The sequence below is a fragment of the Ptychodera flava genome, chromosome 6 (genome assembly GCF_041260155.1).
Source record: "Ptychodera flava strain L36383 chromosome 6, AS_Pfla_20210202, whole genome shotgun sequence".
Classification (NCBI taxonomy): Eukaryota; Metazoa; Hemichordata; class Enteropneusta; family Ptychoderidae; genus Ptychodera; species Ptychodera flava.
The window spans coordinates 8,838,024-8,858,622 of record NC_091933.1 but is presented as its reverse complement, the minus strand read 5'-3'; the positions used below and the strand labels follow the sequence as shown (position 1 = coordinate 8,858,622).

Sequence of the window (20,599 nt, the reverse complement as noted above, 5' to 3'; positions counted from 1 at the left end):
ACCAACGTATTGGCCGAGGAGATTGTATATGGGAACATATACGCTTCCATATTTTTGCCTATTTGCAAACTTCTTACCGTTCTATAACGAATCCGACCTTTTGTTTGTCTAAATAAAAATGTCTATGTACTTTATTCTTCCAGGTTGTTACATTACCAAAAAGAGAGCTGTAATGATGTCAACTGTGGCATGGTTCTTAGCGTTACTTTGGTCAGTGTTTCCCCTCATCGGTTGGTCAGAGTACACTTTTGAAGGCGCTGGAATGATGTGTAGCGTGCTGTGGCAGTCAGATGAAACTGATGACGTGCTCTACGTGGTCAGCCTTTTTCTCTCGTCGTTTGTTCTGCCAATAACCATAATGATCTTCTGCTATGTTGGCGTGTTTCGAACGCTTAGATCCGCTGCGTCCATACAGGCTGCGTGGAATCCTGAGTCAGCGGAAAAAAATTTAAAAGTGTAAGTATTAGGATGTATATATATAACGGCTTCCATTTTGAAATGAGCTTTCCAAAGCTCAATTTGAAAACGTACATCTCTAACATTAAAATCGACATTCAAGGCCGCACACACACCGAGATGTGTGGCTTGAACACTCAAGCCTATATCCATACATCACAATTGGTGACTGATTCAAGGCAACTTGCATAGATCTAAATATTGAACGATCTAAAAGTTTGAATAAATTAAACTCTTCAAACACAGAATCTAATACGAGAACATTCAAGGCAGTGCAATTTGTGCATTGGACTTGAACATTTGAGAATTTTGAGATTTGGAGCATTCAAGAAAGACTGTTCACACACATGGGAATATTGAGTTTTGCCATTCACACATTACGATCTGCGGCTTGAAAATTCAAGGCACTTCAGACATCAAGATCTTGAGGCTTGAAAATTCAAGGCACTTTAGACATCAAGATCTTGAGGCTTGAAAATTCAAGGCACTTCAGACATCAAGATCTAGAGGCTTGAAAATTCAAGGCACTTTAGACATCAAGATCTTGAGGCTTGAAAATTCAAGGCACTTCAGACATCAAGATCTTGAGGCTTGAAAATTCAAGGCACTTCAGACATCAAGATCTTGAGGCTTGAAAATTCAAGGCACTTCAGACATCAAGATCTAGAGGCTTTCAAGCCTTGAATTTTCAAATTCAAGGCACTTCAGACATCAAGATCTAGAGGCTTGAAAATTCAAGGCACTTTAGACATCAACATCTTGAGGCTTGAAAATTCAAGGCACTTCAGACATCAAGATCTAGAGGCTTGAAAATTCAAAGCTCTTCATACATCAAGATCTAGAGGCTTGAAATTCAAGGCACTTTAGACATGAAGATCTAGAGGCTTGAAAATTCAAGGCACTTCAGACATCAAGATCTTGAGGCTTGAAAATTCAAGGCACTTCAGACATCAAGATATTGAGGCTTGAAAATTCAAGGCTCTTCAGACATCAAGATCTAGAGGCTTGAAAATTCAAGGCACTTTAGACATCAACATCTTGAGGCTTGAAAATTCAAGGCACTTCAGACATCAAGATCTTGAGGCTTGAAAATTCAAGGCTCTTCAGACATCGAGATCTGAGGTTTATGGAAATCCGGTCACGACATGCGACATGCGACCTGCGACTTCAAAACTGCGACCTGCGTCCTGCGTGTTTGTCAAACTGCAACCTGCGACTTAGGGAGCATTCGTTATTTACGGGGAGGGGGGGTTGGCGGAATTTGAGCGACAAATGAAACGTAAAAAGCGACCCCCCATATCAAATTTCTAAAATTTGACCCCCCCTCAATTCATCAATTGTAAATGTGACCCCCCCCATAAAAAAAATTCATCAGATATGATTCATTAACCCTTCGCATCCTGTGGCCCCGGGCTGAAAAAGTTTCCTCACATACTAGAGAATCAACATTTTTGGTGAAATGCCAAATCAATTTTTTGCACACACATGAACTTGTAATCGCTCTAGTCTAATCAAGTACACTAATATCAATAATCAAGAGTACATAAATACACAGATTTACCTAGTTTTATATTTGAAAAAAATTATTCATAGTTTCCATATAGACAAGATAGTGAATCAACATTTCGGTGACATTCCAAAATCAAATTTCTTGCACAAACATCCACTTGTTACCACCCTAGTCTAATCAAGTAAATTAATATCAATAATCAAGCGTACATAAATACACAGATTTAACTAGTTTTGTGATGGAAAAAAAACTATTCATAGTTTCCTCTGACAAGATAGTGAATTAACAATTCGGTGAAATTCCAAAATCAAATTTCTTGCTCACACATGCACTGGTAACTACCCTAGTCTTACCAAGTACATTAATATCAATAATCAAGAGTCTATAAATACACAGATTTAGCTAGTTTTGTATTTAAAAGAAATTATTCATAGCTTCTCATATATTATGTATGGAGGACCGGTGTATTTTCTATTTTGCCTGGGAGTTCTTGTGTGTTATCACTGTATACCTAGGGAGTCCAAGACGGGAACTTTCCAGAGAGTGTTTTACGTTGCATGCTGCACTGGCACTGGAAGGTTTGAGTGTCAGCGTATGCTTTTTAAGTCAGATATTTCTCTATTTTGAGTCTTACTCAAGTCAGCAGATATGTAAAGAAACCGGTGAGTGGTAGAGATCGAATTTTATGCGGATCGGACTGTTTATTTAAACCCTACGCCATCCTCTACTTTAGTCGATGGAACGAACATTGCTCACACAAGTGAAAGCCGTGCCGTATATTTGCAATATACGCACTGGCATGCTAAGATGATAATATCACCACAAGTTGAAAGCTGATCTTACAGTTACTGCAGCAAATTGTGCGTTAACTGTGAACTTTATTCCGTTTATGAGTTCAGTCAGATGTCTGAGATTGTCATGAGAACATTATTTATGATCGTTCCACTGAACTTTTGTCGATGCGCGGAGTTAGCAGAGGAAGACTTCAGATTAGTTCGGCATGTCCCGACCGGAAGTAAACAAAAGATCTAAGATGGCTGCTCCCGTGGTAGCTGAACTGGACGCTGCTTAGCAGTGAATTGCGTGTGTTGTCGCCGACTTTCATGTGACGACATTACACGGGACTTACAATTGTGCTCATCATCGAACATTAGTTAAAGTCGCGTGTGAACTATTTGTGTTTCCCAGCTGCGTGGTCAAGTCTGAGGTACCTCTGCGGTAACGTTAAGTTTTCCATAGAAATTGTTAAGCATTTAGAAAGGGTTTGAACAGAGTTTTGTTCTGAAAGTGTGTTCGACTCCTGCCGTAGGGAGGTCGATCAGTACGGTTACTGTTACCATGGAGTAATATTTATAGTTTTGAAGTACGGTTTTACTATTTTGTATGTAGACCCCGATATTTGTTTGTTACATTATATGACCGTGTGTTGGTTCCTCATTTCATGCCCCATGCTGTGTAGCCCTGCGTACAGGTGTGTGCACGTGTGTTCCCAGCATTATATGGCCTCTACCAAAGCCCTGAAATGCTCTTTGAACAGACTTGAGGTCTCTGCGGCCTGGATCTGGACCGCAATGAAGACTAAAGGGTCTTTTTGGCCGAAATTCTGCTCTATTGGGGCAAAATCCTTTCCCTGCCTACCTTTACCTCCTAACCAATCCAAGAAAAGATGCGATTGACTTCTCCTAACGTCCAAAACTACTCATTTTCTGAAACATAACATACTCGACAAGTTGTTTACCCATGGAGATCCCCATTTTGAATCTCGCTGCAGAGACCCCAGTTATCTCCACAGACCGTTGCAGGGCTGTGGTGGAGGCCGTATACGCCAGGAACACACAGACCTGTACTCAGGGCTACATGCTCTGTTGCTGCTCTAGAGAGGTTAACGCCAGTTTCGGACGTGTTGGCCCTGCTAGAGAAATAAATTTGGCTGAGCTTCGGTCGGTTATTATTCTGCCGTCTCGAAACATCGGTTACACAAGCAACATTTCGGTGAAATTCCAAAGTCAATTTTGTTTTCTATAACTCAATACAACCTTTGTAAAATTTGACCCCCCCCTTCAATCATTGATTGTAAAATTTGACACCCCCCCCCTAAAAAGCGGTTTTGTAAAAGTCAACCCCCCTGATTTCCACCACCCCCCCTCCCGTAAATAACGAATGCTCACTTATGGGTGCTCTGGCCTAGCTGCCACCTGCGAGTTTGAAACTGCGACCTGCGAGATCACGACCTGATCCATGATTTTAGGTATTTGGTGTTTATTGAGAGTATGAAAGCAGTCACAAGTAATATCAATGATAGGTGGTGTCATTTAGGAAAGAGATGAGCTTCGATGACACAGCTGTGTTGGCCTACGTGTTGTTCGGTTGCTTTCAAAGTCCGGTTTAAAAGTGACAATGCTTAACTGCATGCGATACCGATTTTCATGAATAAAATTTGTTTTGATAGGCCTACTTCAACAAGCATGTTGTTATATATGTTGTTTCCTAAAGTGGTGGCTATTTCACAGATCGAAATGACCTAGTTTAGGCCTAAAGAAGTAGGCCTATTATGTGGTTGTTGTACTTCGATTCGGTGACCATGCAACCCATCCCGCCTTAATGCAAGATTACTCGAACGTGGCTAAAACAACAGGAAATGTCCAGTCACATCGCAAGCACAGTTCGCCGCACGAATTACGCAACTAGAACACTAAGCGAACAAACGAAGAAACAAAGAAAACACTAGTCTTCACAACGAAAACTATAGCAACAATATATATAAGAACACAAGCTATAAAAAGCAGCAATGTGCGAAAACTGGGAACACATAGACAAGGACGAAACACTATAGCCTGAATGAAATATTGGGAAATATTTCCACAACAACCGATCATCGCATACAAAAGAAATGATTAGCGATATACTGGTACAGGCCAAAGTCCACGGCATTTGGAACAAGGCAAGAAATAAATATACACAAAACGATCCAAACATAATATTCTAGTTTCCCGGCTAGAAAAACAAGAGATCAACATCATAGACACAATATATTAAAATAAGAAAGAGATATACATAGGCGACTGAGGAAGAGACCGAACTGGTTTCGAAACGTGGGGTCAAAGGATCACGGTTGTCTAAGACACACTCGACTACGCCCACGTCTCGCCATGGCTTATTTTAAAATTAACGACTCGTTTGCTAATTTTCACACTAACAGAAAAAACACAACTCAGACACTAAACACACCAAAGCACATACAAGACGAGATGGCTGATGTGTGAAGCCAATTTCCCTATATTATTTACATCGCAGTTGTGAAGTCGCAGGTCGCAGTTTGACAAACACGCAGGACGCAGGTCGCTGTTGTGAAGTCGCAGGTTACACCTAGGTCTAAATGCCGAGGTCGCAGGTCGCATGTTTCAAACTCGCAGGACGCAGGTCGCAGTTTTGAAGTCGCAGGTCGCATGTCGCATGTCGTGACCGGATTTCCATAGAGGTTTGACAATTCAAGGCACTTCAGACATCGAGATCTCAGGTTTGTCAATTCAAGGCTCTTTAGAAATCAAGATCTTGGGGCTTGGACATTCAAGGCTATTCACACATCAAGATCTAAGGCTTGCACCATAGACAGTAGAGATTCTCTACTGTCTATTATTGAACATTCAAGACAGTCAACTCATGGAGATAGGTCAATCTTGCTCAATCACAGCAGTTATTGACATATTAGACTTCAACGTTCAAGATATTAACAAAGTGAGATATGAGACCTGAATATTCAAGGCTATGTGCTCTTGAAGATCACAGACTTGACCATAAACGCATGGAGATCTGACTTTCATATACAGGGCAGTATGTCATAGAGATCTAACACTTGAACATTCAACGCAGTACGCTCAGAGAGATCTGCCGTGATCTTAACAATCAAGACACTTATATGAAGAAGTGAGACTTGAAAAATTCAATGCAGTAAAATATCATGAAAGTGATTTTAAATAAAAAATATACAACAAAATCTTAGTATTGACAAAACGATAAAACTTTTGAAATAATTTTATCTAGGCGACATTGGTCATTGCAAAGATTTGCATTTGTGCAGAACAGTATTTGTTCAGGGTATTTAATGTTTCTTTTTGTATAGCAATTGCTTGTGATCTCAGCTTGAACATAAAAAGCAGCAGCCATGCTCATTATTAAGCATTATGTAATAAGTGACAGTGCAAAGGCAGACAAGCTGAAAATATTTTATGAAGATTTTATTTGTATCTACTTTCCGGAAAAATTCCACAAATGCTAGATCTTTTCCACATGACCAAAATCTGCTGCAAACACAAAAGTATTCTAGAGCTGATCTTTCTGCTACATTCAGGTTTGATTACAGCCCTTCATTCTAATAAGATGTAGTTTGTGTTTGAATCTACTTTTTTCCTGTTTATATTAACTTTTGTGAACACCACCACCGCTAAGTTGAGGAAAGACAGGAGGGTTTATTGCAAAAGGAGAATGTAAACGCCAACAAAGTAAAGAATAAAGCACATTATCATACATGCTATGCCTGTATTGCCATTCTTCTATTGTTCAGACGGTACTGATATGAGCCCGTATTTTAACTAGTGAAAATATGGATTTTATTTTCACTGTAACCGAACTACTTACAGCGACGCGTACGCGTGACCTTCGCTGTATGCTGACTATCGTTGGTATATGTACATATAAAACAGCTGAGCGAATAAGACAAATGACAATCCGAAATGTCATTATGATTATGGTCAAAATTATGTTGTTTGCAGTCACTTTATGGGCATTACACTTAGGCACAAGTACAGTTGTACCAAAATCATACAAACAAACGTATTGAAAATTTGTATAATTTGCCGACACCTGTCAATTCACGGCCGGTCCCGTGGCGGCAGTGTTTTCGTGTCGTCTACGCTGCTGAAGATTACACCATGGATGTATGATTACACGTAAAGATATCGGTTGACAGAGCATCATGATAGAATCGCTTTACGACAAGTTTCCTGTGATGAGCTTGAATTACAAGCGGTGAATTACATCGTTTACAGTCGTAAGTGAGCCACGAAAATCCAATCGCACGAAAAATACTCGCGACAGACAAGGTTGAAGGTGCACATGATATTTGATATTTGTACCTGTCAGTGCACAGGTCATGTTCGTGTCTGGTGGCACCGATGCGGTGCGGGTTTCAGATACAATGTACCATCTAGGGAAAGTAAAACTTTCGCTTAGGTTGTTAAAGGAAGTTTAGTTCTATTTAGGCAAGCCAGGAACGAAAATATACGAGCAGACGACGGAAATACCTTTGAAATGTTTTATTCGTACAGCAACAAATAAAAATCACGAACGAGTTACGACACTACAGCTTACAGTGTACTCACTTCATGTTTTCACTAATCCGCTTACTGAGATGGTAAATTCGGCATATTTGACGTCTGGGAACATGTATAATTCTTCGAGATAAACTGACTGGTGCGGGTATTATATCCACTGTATGTGCATTCATAGATGTCGCAGAGCTGCTTGCTCTGTGCTCTCAGCTGTTCATACTCGATAGAGTTTGAGCGTGGCGCGAGTATTTTGACCCGATTTTGGCGGCCTCATAACTTTCACGCAGGGATGAGATTATGTATCAAAACACGAAAACTCACCCATTTTACAAACTCCCGCTTATGTTTTACATCCACCGTCATTTTAACTAAAAATAAATCTTCTTCAAATTGTGAAAACCTGTGTCAACATCGTAATATTTAAATTGTTTGCTTTAAAAGTGCTCCATAAACCCTCCTTTGAAGTGGAATGGTCCAATAGCGGAATAATATCAAGAAGTGATACGGTTGTCATCACTCCTTAGCAACCAACTTTTTATAAGTACAGCCTGGAGGAAGCAAGGTCGATTTCAAGTTGATTTCGTCGCTAATTTCGGAGCGTCTGTAGGAAAACAGTCATAACCAAAGCATGCATGTATGATAAAGGGGTTATTACACGAAGTTTGGGCGATACCACGTCGTATTCTCGTGATGTGTCCGTATTTTGACTCGTTGCTGCGCAACTCGTCAAAATACTGACACATCACTCGAATACGACGCGGGGTATCGCCCAAACTTCGTGTAATAACCCCTAAAGATGAAACGGCAAATATAAAGCAGTAAAGGCATAGAACTAGTGCCCTCGCAGATCTCAAACTAAGTACTATCAAAACTTACAATACAAAACAATCAAAATAGAAGTAGCAAACTAACCTACAATAAAATATGAGCAAAATATATGGGAGAGGGCCCCTTCAGTCAAGCAACCGAGCAACGGTCATAGGTGACCTTGGGGTCAAGGTCTGAATGACCTTGATGATGAATCCATCCTGAGAGGCCGCAATGTGGGAAAGGAGTGGAATTCCCGAGAAATGGGGGTCAGGATGGAATCCAAAGCCCAAACGAAGGAAGTATGACTGAAGTGACCCCCAAAAGGAGGGAAGAAATTGAGAATGATGTTAGTAAAGGGTTCTCGCACCCAGGGGAACACCGCGGTGGTGATACGGCCTGGGGGGAGGGGGTCCTGGGGGACAGGTAAACTGTACGAGCCCAGGTGGAAACATGATGAAACGGAGACAAGGTTCTCGCACCCAAGGGATCACCGCGGTGGTGATACGGCTTGGGGGGAGGGGGTCCCGGGGGACAGGTAAACTGTGCGAGCCCAGGTGGAAACATGGAACGAAGACAAGGTTCTCGCGCCCAAGGGATCACCGCGGTGATGATACGGCTTGGGGGGAGGGGGTCCTGGGGGACAGGTAAACTGTACGAGCCCAGGTGGAAACGTGGATTGAACAAGACAAGGTTCTCGCACCCAAGGGATCACTGCGGTGGTGATACGGCTTGGGGGAGGGGGTCCCGGGGGACAGGTAAACTGTGCGAGCCCGGGTGGAAACATGGAACGAAGACAAGGTTCTCGCGCCCAAGGGATCACCGCGGTGGTGATACGGCTTGGGGGGAGGGGGTCCCGGGGGACAGGTAAACTGTGCGAGCCCGGGTGGAAACATGGAACGAAGACAAGGTTCTCGCGCCCAAGGGATCACCGTGGTGATGATACGGCTTGGGGGGAGGGGGTCCTGGGGGACAGGTAAACTGTGCGAGCCCAGGTGGAAACAACGTACATGTAGGAACGTTAGGTGACAGAACACAGACGTGAAACACGACGAGACATGTAACGTGTGAGTCATAATGCAATGGAATGAGGCTGACTTGCATGACGAATAGGCAGCCGTTAGAAGTGTTTGAGTGTGCACCCAGTGAGTCCAGATGGCAAAACGCAGACATGGAACACAACAAAACGTGTAAACGTGTGAGTCTGTTGATGCGGTGAAATACGGCAGACTTGAAGAAACGACAAGACCGCAGTAGATAAGTGTTTGAGTGTTCACACAGTAAGGAGGCTAGCCATTGAAAGGCGTGGCGCGAATTTCTAATGTTCTGACGTACATGTACGTCGGTTAGCAGTTGCTAGACCGTCTACCTAAAAGGTGGTCCGGGATTTCCATGTAGAGCAGCAGTCAACGGATCAGGCAAAGTGGAACGTCGCTGAAAAGTGTGACGCAGGGAGATTTCTGATGTTCTTATGTACATGTAAGTCGGTGGCAGTTGCTAGACCATCTACCTAAAAGGTGGTCTGGGATTTCCCTGTAGAGCAGTGAACGGATCAGGCAATGCGGAACGTCGCTGTTAACTGGCAAAATGTCCGAGCATGCGAAGCAAAGCCTCTACAATGGCATGTTGCTGGTCGAACGAAGTGTGAAGTCCATGACAGCGTTAAATGCCAGTTCTTTCGAAATGAGGAAACTGATGTGGGAAAAAAGTGGCATTTATGAGACATTACTAAAAAACTGTAATACTGCTAAATGGCAAAGGATGAAGTATGTAGTCCTTTGCTTTGAAAGTGAAAGTGTTCTGAAAGAAAGCATGTTACTCCAGTCACACTGATGTGAACTGTACAATCCGCAAAGTCAAATTGCTGACGTGATGCCGTAATGCGGTTTGTGGTAAGGTATCCATGGGTCTAGCAAATGTTTTTGTTTTCGTATGTTTTCGCTGGGATGCTTGTGAGATTGCCGACAAGTGCAGCTGCAGGGTTCGGCTTCCAGGGAGTGACACAGTAGTTTGAAACGGTGCATCTAAAATGAAAGGAAAAAGAAACGTGAAAAACATCGCTACGCTGTATGAAGAGCAAATTGCGTGGGCCGCATGTAAGGCCAGACTGCAGACTGCGCAATACATGCAAAGCTGGGAAAACGCTTGTGCAGGATGGCCAAGTCGACATGCTAAAAAAGGGGGGGGCACGATAATGCATGCAAACCGAAGAGAGCCAGGTAACATGAGCTGCAAACAGGTAAATAAACGAGCGACAAGTAGGCGAATGCTAGCAAAACTGAACTACTAATAAGTAGTAATTTCAACGTAAAGGGTAAGTCATGGCCTTGACGTAGCATAAGACAAAAAACGAAGGCGGCAAGATCCATTGCCAAGTCCACCCCAGCAGACAGAACATGCCAACGAGATGGCAAACATCAGTCTGAAAGGCGATATAGAATGACCGGTCGTTCTCGATCTCCAGCTGTAGTTTGTTGGTTCTTTCTTGTGGCACCGCAGCGTAATCCAAGGTAGAAGTAAGGAGAGATCATCAGGTGACATCCAGCAGCTGCGCTTGGTGACACATTAACTGACAGGTGAAACTGGTCTGTAAAATCCAATAGGTAGCTGGGAGCAGGTACGTCCGATTGGTGAGACGACTGTTAAGTAGGCCACCGATAGGATGCTTTACAGAGAGTTAGCCTTCAGCTTCCGCATATGTATGCTCTGAATTTATTTGCTAGTCAGACTTGATTGTCCGCAAACGCAGGAGTGTCATGTTGATACGCATCTAACTCTTCGCTTAACAGTCTGAAAGTTCAACAGGTAGGGCTAGCCTTAAGCTGCCGCATATTTACATGCTCGGAGAAAATGCTAGTCATTGTTGGTTGACCGCGTAAACAGAGTCTTGACTCGATTGAGTCTTGAATTGAAACTGTACCTTGTTTCGCTTTCAGTCAAACAGGAAATGCTAGTCAAACAGAAAGTGAGGCCGTGTGTAGATCGTTGTGAACTGCCGGTCGGAAGGACTCGTTAGTATGCTTGAAATCATGCAGATGTTACTTAAATAGTCGCCTGTGATCTTTGTTCGACATAAAGTTGAGTGACGCTGCGGCCACTTGACACCATGGGCGCCGCCATCTTTGGTCCTAAGACTGAGTTTGTTTGACGTCACAGGGTCAAGGTCCGTTGTTTTCCCTGTGCAGCAAGCTGTCTTATGACGGGCTACGCACGACTAATTACTAATCTGAAACGGAAACTGATATAGTCGTCGGTCAGTCAACTGATCCTCTTGTCGATTCTTGCTGGACGTGATACGATGTACGTGATAGGAACTGATGACATCAGGTTTGATGAGGTTTCTGGCCCCGCCACCAAAACAGGCGGTCGACTGAGTCTGGAGTCAATGTGGTATACACTCTGGCCGTCGTTACGTTCGCTTCTTGACGGCGTCTGGCTGTTGTGTCCTGTTGATCCGCAGTCATCTGAATAATGCTTATGAAATTCTTGCGGATGCGGAGCTGGCGCTGGATTGGTACGATGGGTCGGATTGAGCGGTCGGACGTGACAGAAAAACCGGGCTCGACATAGGCCAGGAAAACATCGCCATGGGCGGTATATGGCCAAGCAAAGTCAGTCTATGGTTACTCGTAGTCAGCCTGCAACTTGTCCAACGTACAGACGAGCTAGAAATGTCGGAAATAGGCAGAGTAATAAAAAGAGTCCGATACCTTATGGTTGAACTCAAAGATGTGCCAAAGTCCCACGTCTTTGGGCATAGTAGTCGGCCTGCAGCTTGTTCCGACGTGCGGTAGTACTTTTTAATTGGTACAAACGCTTGACGAGCTGGAAGATGCCAGATATTTATAGCAAAGTAATGAGTCCGGTGACTTATGGTTTGAACACGAGGACGTGCCATGTCGATGGAGCCTTCGTGAGCGTCGTCTTTTGCCTGGCAGTGGCATGTATGTTCATTCATGTACACATGGAAATATGCAGGTCGTAGGCTTGAAGGTGTGGATAAGCAGCAGAAGTCCGTCGCTTGAACCATAGCCGGGAATGAGTAGGCAAGATTCCCATCCTTTCCTGCCAGGATATCGCGACGAATCGCTGGAGACACCATTTCGATATGTGGTAGGCTTTCTGAAGGCGTTCCGCGGGTCTGTAGCAAGGTGTTGGATGACGCGTGACGATGAGGAGGGGATGACATCGACGTTGTTGGAACGTAGGGCGCCGCCATCTTGGATTGTGTTGTTTACGTTCCGGAGTGGAACTTCGGGAAGTGACGTCATAGGTGACTTAGTGGCCGCTGGTCGAAGTTGCTGTTGCAGGATATTGGATATCGTGTTGACCGAGTCTTGCAGCTATGTTTATGGAAGTGTTACATAACTATCTTCTGGAATGTTGGCTTGGGACGCTGCCCGACGAAATGCTGGCAGAAGGAACCATTGCAGACAATGGAACTTAGGAGGAGACCTGGTTCTGAACTCGGTTTGAATGCCAGGACTGTCATTCGCCTGAGGCCGATCAGAAGGATTGTGAGTAATAATACGTTAGTACCGCGGGCGTGCTCCGTATTCGCAGCTAGATCCAACGTACACAGGCAGCGGAGCGGGACAAAGGTCAGTGGCCGGTCTTGTGTAGGGCTGAGCACGGGGTCTCGAAGCAGGCTGAGCATTCGGACACTCAGATTCTTGGCTGTCTTTGGACGTCCTTTGGCCGGCATGGTTGTTCGAAGGAAGGGATCGTAAACGATTCCGGACGTAGTGTAATAGGCTGAGCTGGTATGGCATGAACCCAGCGGCTGAATGAATGAATGAATGAATGAATGGGAGCGATGAGACAAAGGCTTGATTATGTAGTGTCGTGTGCAAACGTGGCTGATTGGCTGGGAAGGAGGATTGATAACAGTCATGGGTAGAAGAGCCGATTGGCTAAGGGGATGACAGTGAAGATGTAAGGAAGGCAGATAGCTAGGTGTAATCACAAAACACATCTGTGATAAACACAGATTCCACTTAATACACTTGTAGCTCTTGCTGTGTATTTCAAAGTACGGGTACAACTATTCGAAATTTAGGGCTCGTAATTTTTCCCTTTCGTGCAAGTGAAAATGAAAATTCACTTGTCCCAGAGCTAGTAAGTTTGAACAAGTGACGTAGCGGCCAACACACTCCCCTGCATTATGTAGATAACAACTTTTTGATTAAGAAGGTGGAAATTTTCGATAGCTCATTTCAAGATGGCCTGACCAAAAAAGGCAAAAGTAGCTGCAAAAATACAAAATATTTTTGATAATTTAAACATTTCGCATTAAGATCAACTCTCAGACTGATTATCTAGAGAATCAATTTATTTGATCCAAAACGGTAAACATAGCCCAAAAATACACAGTTGAAGTTTTAAATTTTTTAAGTGTTTTACCCAACATTATAAGAAATACCTTAAAATATAAATTCGCATAGTCTATCAAAATTTGAAAAAATCTGAATTAGGCGATCCCATGTGACCTATATACCAAAATATTAAAGCTGTTGGACCAGATGTTAAGGAGGAGATTTTGTCCAAAGAGCAAAATTAGCCTTGAAAAATAACAAGCGACCTAGCGTCCGATATAGCTGCTATGTGTTATGTAGAGAATAAATATTTTGACACATCTGTTAATAAAGAATGTGGAAATCTTTGATAGCTCATTTGAACGGCCTTTTTAAAGGCCAACATATATTCAAAAGGGAGAGTTACCGTATCAACACTGTGCCATGCCTCAACACTAAAAATGTACACTATTACACATAAAATTACAAAATAAATAGAAGGGGTCAACATCATAAGAGGGCACAGAAATAGAGAACAAACTAAACATATTACATCAACAAAAATGTCGCATTACACGAGCACAAACCAAAATTAACATCAATACACATAGCACCCTCGAATTCATCTGAATTTCACCTTCCAAGACACAGAATAAAATACATCCTATGTCTAAGGCATGTGATCAAGAACACTATCAGAAAACGGTGAGATACCAATCAAACCGTTAGATAAAGGAAGATGAATGACATTCTACACACTAATAAGGAAGCGTCAAAATAAACTCGTCAACCCGTGATTTCACACAAAGATAACAACAGTCAACTTATAAACACAGAAAAAATCCTGCATTTTGACAGAAACGCACAACATTAAACATGTTGACGATCACATATATCTATCTCTCAATCTAGTAAACAAAATACGAACATGACCCTGAACATGATAGAACAAAATTAGACATCCTAGCTTCCAGAATGAAAGAACAAATTTCGAGTGGGACAACATAGGAATACATACCATCTGCCAATATACCACACAATTTATCCACTGAAGATGAACTTGAGGCAATTGATGAAGAAAGTTTGGCAAACTTCCGAAATATAGCGTCAAAGAATCGTAGTGTCTTACGCAGTCTCTCCACTCTGGAGCACAGGCTGCACTGACACGCAGATTACAGCCTCTGTGTCTCTGCGTGCCTAATCAGCTCTATACACCAGACAGTGTAACAAAAAATACAGACTACCCCGGTACTCTACATTTAACGCAAAACCACCAATATATGAACGATGTGTGGAGTTGCTTTCCCTTCACTAACTATGACTCTTACTTATTCCTGCTCTGCAAGTTTAAGTCGAAAGCTTACATACACGAAAATACTTTTTAGGTATCCATCGTCATATACATACAAGCGTAACACTAGCTGTCCCAACAATCATATACGGATTAGGATTAGAAAATACAAACATCAATGTCTGCAGATCAAAACCCAGTAACGCTAATCGAAAACACAAGATTCTGAAATCACAAAAAATACACTGATCAGAATTCACAAATAACAGCCAATTACAGTGCCTCAGTTAACAGCCAATAAAATGCGACTAGAAAGAAAACTAACCAATCAACATGAAAGCGGAAACAAGAGCAAACAACACCCTCAATACAAACTTGATAACAAAAACGTAACGGTTAGTATTGGGGCGCATAGACGCGGAGCGGAGTAGACCTCATGTGACTGTGACGAGTGAAAATCAGCAAGACAAGATCCTAGGCCGTACAATGAATCGACAAGAAACCACACTGCAGCAACAGTAATAACGTACATGACTGGATACAGCATGAGCCAAACAGGGAACATAATATATACCAAACGGCCCTTTTAAAGGCCAAGACAAACTCAAAAGGGAGAGTTACCGTATCAACACTCTGCCATGCCTCAACCCCAAAAATGTACACTAAAATACACATAAAATTACAAAATAAATACGGGGCGGTAACAGCCTAAGCCGGCACAGAAAGAGAAGAAGTCAAACACAATCGACTCAACACAAGATAAATAGTCTTCAAACACAAGCAATTTCAATATCTCACCACGAGCGACACAAAAGCTATGTCCTAGGCCTTCTTGATCGACATTGGCATTCAGCCGGGATAACCAGACGAGACTGACATCGATATGACGCTCCAGTCAAGTGCTGTCAGTCCGACACCAGTATAGAGCAACTCGTCATAGTAGATCAGCAAGTCTTGCATACGGCTCGATTCACTCTATTCGTTACAGGAGGCGACAACTAAACAAAGCGGAGCATTAAAACGCTTCTGCGACACATAAACTAAACCAAGGATCCTTTAAGTACGCCTTAAAGCATACTTACCAGGCCACTACCTAGTGCTGTTCTCATCAATAAGTTACAACATCGGAGAACCATTTAGACAAATTATTTGTCACCTTGTGCTTTGACTACATTCCGCTGCATCAAGCACAGCACAGCCAAACAAGAAAGATATTTATAGCCAAACAATAAACAGAGATTGACAGTTGTCAAGATCCCACAACACGAAAGACAGCCAAATGCCTCCAGAGCCGATATAATTTATTGGCCAAACGAAAGGCTATACACAACCCAAAACACAAACGTCCAAAGGGACGAACAGAATCGGGTCTGTCTTTGAAACCCATAGCAGACGGCCTTTTTCAAGGCCAGCAAATTCTCCAAACAAGAACTACCGTAACACAAATGCAAAATACAAATTTTCACAATACTGTGTCACCAAACACAGAAACAGGAAAAACAACAAAATTGCCAGAAAAAGACGGTACAAGAGGGGACACCATATTATCTCAAACACAATGAAACTCCGTACAAATGCCGACCATAGCATAAACATAAATAACAATACGAATCTTAGATTCATCAAAGTCTATCATTACAAAAGTTAACAACAGCAAAAATCAATGCACTGGGTAAGGGTTGAAATTCATCCCAACACCAAATCGTCCTCACAGAGTTCATCTCATACAAGACGCAAACATTAGGAGAAGGAAAATCCGATACATTATGCGATACAAATCGACCAAAGACAAATTCAAACACAAGTCTCGATGGACTCCACATACAACTAAGAACACAAATCGACAGATTTGAATTCTTACATAAAACACCAGGCCACCTGAAATCTACGCTTTAAAAGCCAGGCAAAACACTAAGATACATTAGAACTTGCAACGCAAAAATGACTTTGTTTCAAAGGTCAATACACTTTATGCAAGATTAATCGAACGTGGCTAAAACAACAGGAAATCTCCAGTCACATCGCAAGCACAGTTCGCCGCACGAATTACGCAACTAGAACACAAGCGAACAAACGAAGAAACAAAGAAAACACTAGTCTTCACAACGAAAATTATAGCAACAATATATATAAGAACACAAGCTATAAAAAGCAGCAATGTGCGAAAACTGGGAACACATAGACAAGGACGAAACACTAAGCCTGAATGAAATATTTCCACAACAACCGATCATCGCATACAAAAGAAATCCAAACATTAGCGATATACTGGTACAGGCCAAAGTCCACGGCATTTTTGTATTAGGAACAAGTCAAGGAACGAACGAACACATGACGATCCAAACATAAATATTCCGGCTTCATTGCTAGAAGAACAGCTAGGAGATCAACAATATCGACGTGACATAAAACAAAAAAAGATAATACATATATCTTAGGCCACTGAGGAAGAGACCGCTCTGGTTTCGAAACGTGGGGATAAAATAAGAGTCAAGGTTGTCAAAAGACAGATCTGACTACGCCCACGTCTCGCCATGGCTTACTTTAAAATTAACGATTCGTTTGTTAATTTTCACACAAGCTTGTTTGTTAATTTTCACAGCCAAAACATTTCAGACACTAAACACGCCAAAGCACATACAAGACGAGATGAGTGATGTGTGAAGCCACTTTCCCTTTATTACACAGAGATTATCAAGATTTTAAAGTAATCGTTTGATGAACTGGCAACCAGTGCAATTCCTGTAAAAGTGGAGTAGTGTGAGCATGACGATTTGAAAGGGTAACAATCCTGGCAGCAATGTTTTGTATGTGTTGGATACGACTAATTGAATATTGAGGTATACCGTACAGTAGCCTAGAATCCTTTTCCGTCCGCTTGCCTCCGTACCTCCGAGTGGAGTGGAGTGGGTCGGAGGTACGGAGGCAAGCGGACGGAAAAGGATTCTGGGCTAACCGTACAGCAAAGAATTACACATGTCGATACGGAGGTTATTAGGGAGCCTTCAGTAATTACAGGGGGGGGTGGGCCGGGGGAATTGGGGGGAGGGTCACTTTTTAGAAAACAGTTCAAGGGGGAGGGTCACTTTTTATAAACCTATCTTGGGGGGAGGGTCACTTTTGACAGAAGCTGATATTAAGGCCAAAACTTTGATTGTCCGTGTGATATTTCCTGAATAGGAAATCACCAACAAAATACGCACACACTTATAGACCGCCATGCATAGTGAATTGACATTTGGTGAGATTCCAAAATCAAATTTCTTACACAACCATAGACTTGTAACCACTCTAGTCTAATCAAGAACAATAATCTAAATAATCAAGCATACATAAATGCACAGATTTATCTAATTTTGTACTGAAAAAAAATTATTCATAGTTTCATCATAGACCCCGATGCATAGTGAATCGACATTTTGGTGAAATTCCAAAATCAAATTTCTTGCACAACCATTGACTTGTAACCACTCTAGTCTTATCAAGAACAATAATCTAAATAATCAAGGATACATAAATGCACAGATTTATCTAATTTTGTACTGAAAAAAAATTATTCATAGTTTCATCATAGACCCCAATGCATAGTGAATCGACATTTTGGTGAAATTCCAAAATCAAATTTCTTGCACAACCATTGACTTGTAAACTTTCTAGTCTTAAGAACAATAATGTAAATAATCAAGCATACATAAATGCACATATTTATCTAATTTTGTACTGAAAAAAATTATTCATAGTTTCATCATAGACCCCAATGCATTGTGAATCGACATTTTGGTGAAATTCCAAAATCAAATTTCTTGCACAACCATGGACTTGTAACCATTCTAGTCTTATCAAGAACAATAATGTGAATAATCAAGCATACATAAATGCACAGATTTATCTAATTTTGTACTGAAAAAAAATTATTCATAGTTTCATCATAGACCCCAATGCATAGTGAATCGACATTTTGGTGAAATTCCAAAATCAAATTTCTTGCACAACCATGGACTTGTAACCATTCTAGTCTTATCAAGAACAATAATGTGAATAATCAAGCATACATAAATGCACAGATTTATCTAATTTTGTACTGAAAAAAAATTATTCATAGTTTCATCATAGACCCCAATGCATAGTGAATCGACATTTTGGTGAAATTCCAAAATCAAATTTCTTGCACAACCATTGACTTGTAACCACTCTAGTCTTATCAAGAACAATAATCTAAATAATCAAGGATACATAAATGCACAGATTTATCTAATTTTGTACTGAAAAAAAATTATTCATAGTTTCATCATAGACCCCAATGCATAGCGTATGGACATTTTGGTGAAATTCCGAAATCATATTTGTTGCACAACCATAGACTTGTAACCACTGTAGTCTAATCAAGAACAATAATCTTAATAATCGAGGATACATAAATGCACAGATTTATCTAATTTTGTACTGAAAAAAAATTATTCATAGTTTCATCATAGACCCCAATGCATAGCGTATGGACATTTTGGTGAAATTCCGAAATCATATTTGTTGCACAACCATAGACTTGTAACCACTGTAGTCTAATCAAGAACAATAATCTTAATAATCGAGGATACATAAATGCACAGATTTATCTAATTTTGTACTGAAAAAAAATTATTCATAGTTTCATCATAGATCCCAATGCATAGTGTATTGAATGACATTTGGTGAAATTCCAAAATCAAATTTCTTACACAACCATAGACTTGTAACCAATCTAGTCTAATCAAGAAAATTGATATCAATAATCAAGAGTACACAAATGCAAATATTTACCTATTTTTGTATTGGAAAAAACTATTCATAATTTCATCATAAACACCATGGATAGTGAACCAACTTTTTAGATGAAATTCAGAAATCAATTTCTTGTACACAAATGCACATTTTACTTCCCTAATAAAGCAAAGTACATTTAAATACATTATCAAACATATATAAAATACAGATATAGCACGTTTTGTGGGGGTAAATTGTCAATTATTTGCCTGATAGACTCCATGTATTATGATTTGATATTTTTGGATGAAGCACTAAATCAGCTACATCTTGCCTTCTTATAGTTAGTTGCACAAAATATATGGTGACCCTCCCTAAACTGTATGAAATACCATATCTCTTCAAAAATTCTTGCGTGATAAATTGCGACTGTCCCTCCAAAAACACCAGCCCTCCCCTCTGTAATTTGTCCCTAACATAACAATTGAACCAATTGTTATGTAAATTAGCTGATACTGTTTTAGTTATTCCCGGGGAGAATACCGGAGTGGTTGGGGGGGGGGAGGGTCAAGTTTTAGAATGTCGGACAAGGGGGAGGGTCACATTTTAGACAGGAGGATTGGGGGGAGGGTCACATTTTACGGTACAGGTGTTTGCGAAATTCCCCCGGCCCACCCCCCTGTAATTACTGAAGGCTCCCTTAGAGGATAAGCTATTGAGTCTCACTGCAAACAACTCACTCGTAGAAATTATTGCAAGAAAATAACGTGAACACTACGCTATTCCTGTAAAACAACTTAAACAATATAGAGGCAAAGAAATCCGTATACTCGTACCACACTTTGTAGAATTTCCGATCGTATAGTGTCACTCCCGGACGCGTGATGCACGAACAAAACTTTTTCGTACAGTCCTGCCGACACAATAAGATGACAACTCTTTTGAATTTTTTTCACAGGTCACCAAACAAGTTCCCTATCTTGGTAACTAAAATTGTACTGCCAGTGCAGAATAAGACAAAAAACAAACACTTGCGACAGACAGAAACCAGTCAGATTGAATATGTCATTACTAATATAAGCTGAGAGAAACAATTTGAAGCTCTTAGAGTGTGAACACCATAAAAAGAATCGATCTTAGATGAACTGTGACAATGAAAGACAAACAAATACCG

The 20,599-nt window shown here is 41.2% G+C and overlaps 1 protein-coding gene across 1 annotated transcript in view; it reads left to right on the top strand.

Annotated features, from left to right (window-relative positions):
• The window catches only part of LOC139134763 (visual pigment-like receptor peropsin), a 44,819-nt gene that overhangs the window by 10,241 nt on the left and 13,979 nt on the right, over positions 1-20,599 (top strand). Inside the window, exon 3 of the mRNA XM_070701798.1 lies at positions 144-456. Coding sequence (XP_070557899.1) covers positions 144-456 — 313 coding nt within the window. The remainder of the gene's footprint in view (positions 1-143; positions 457-20,599) is intronic.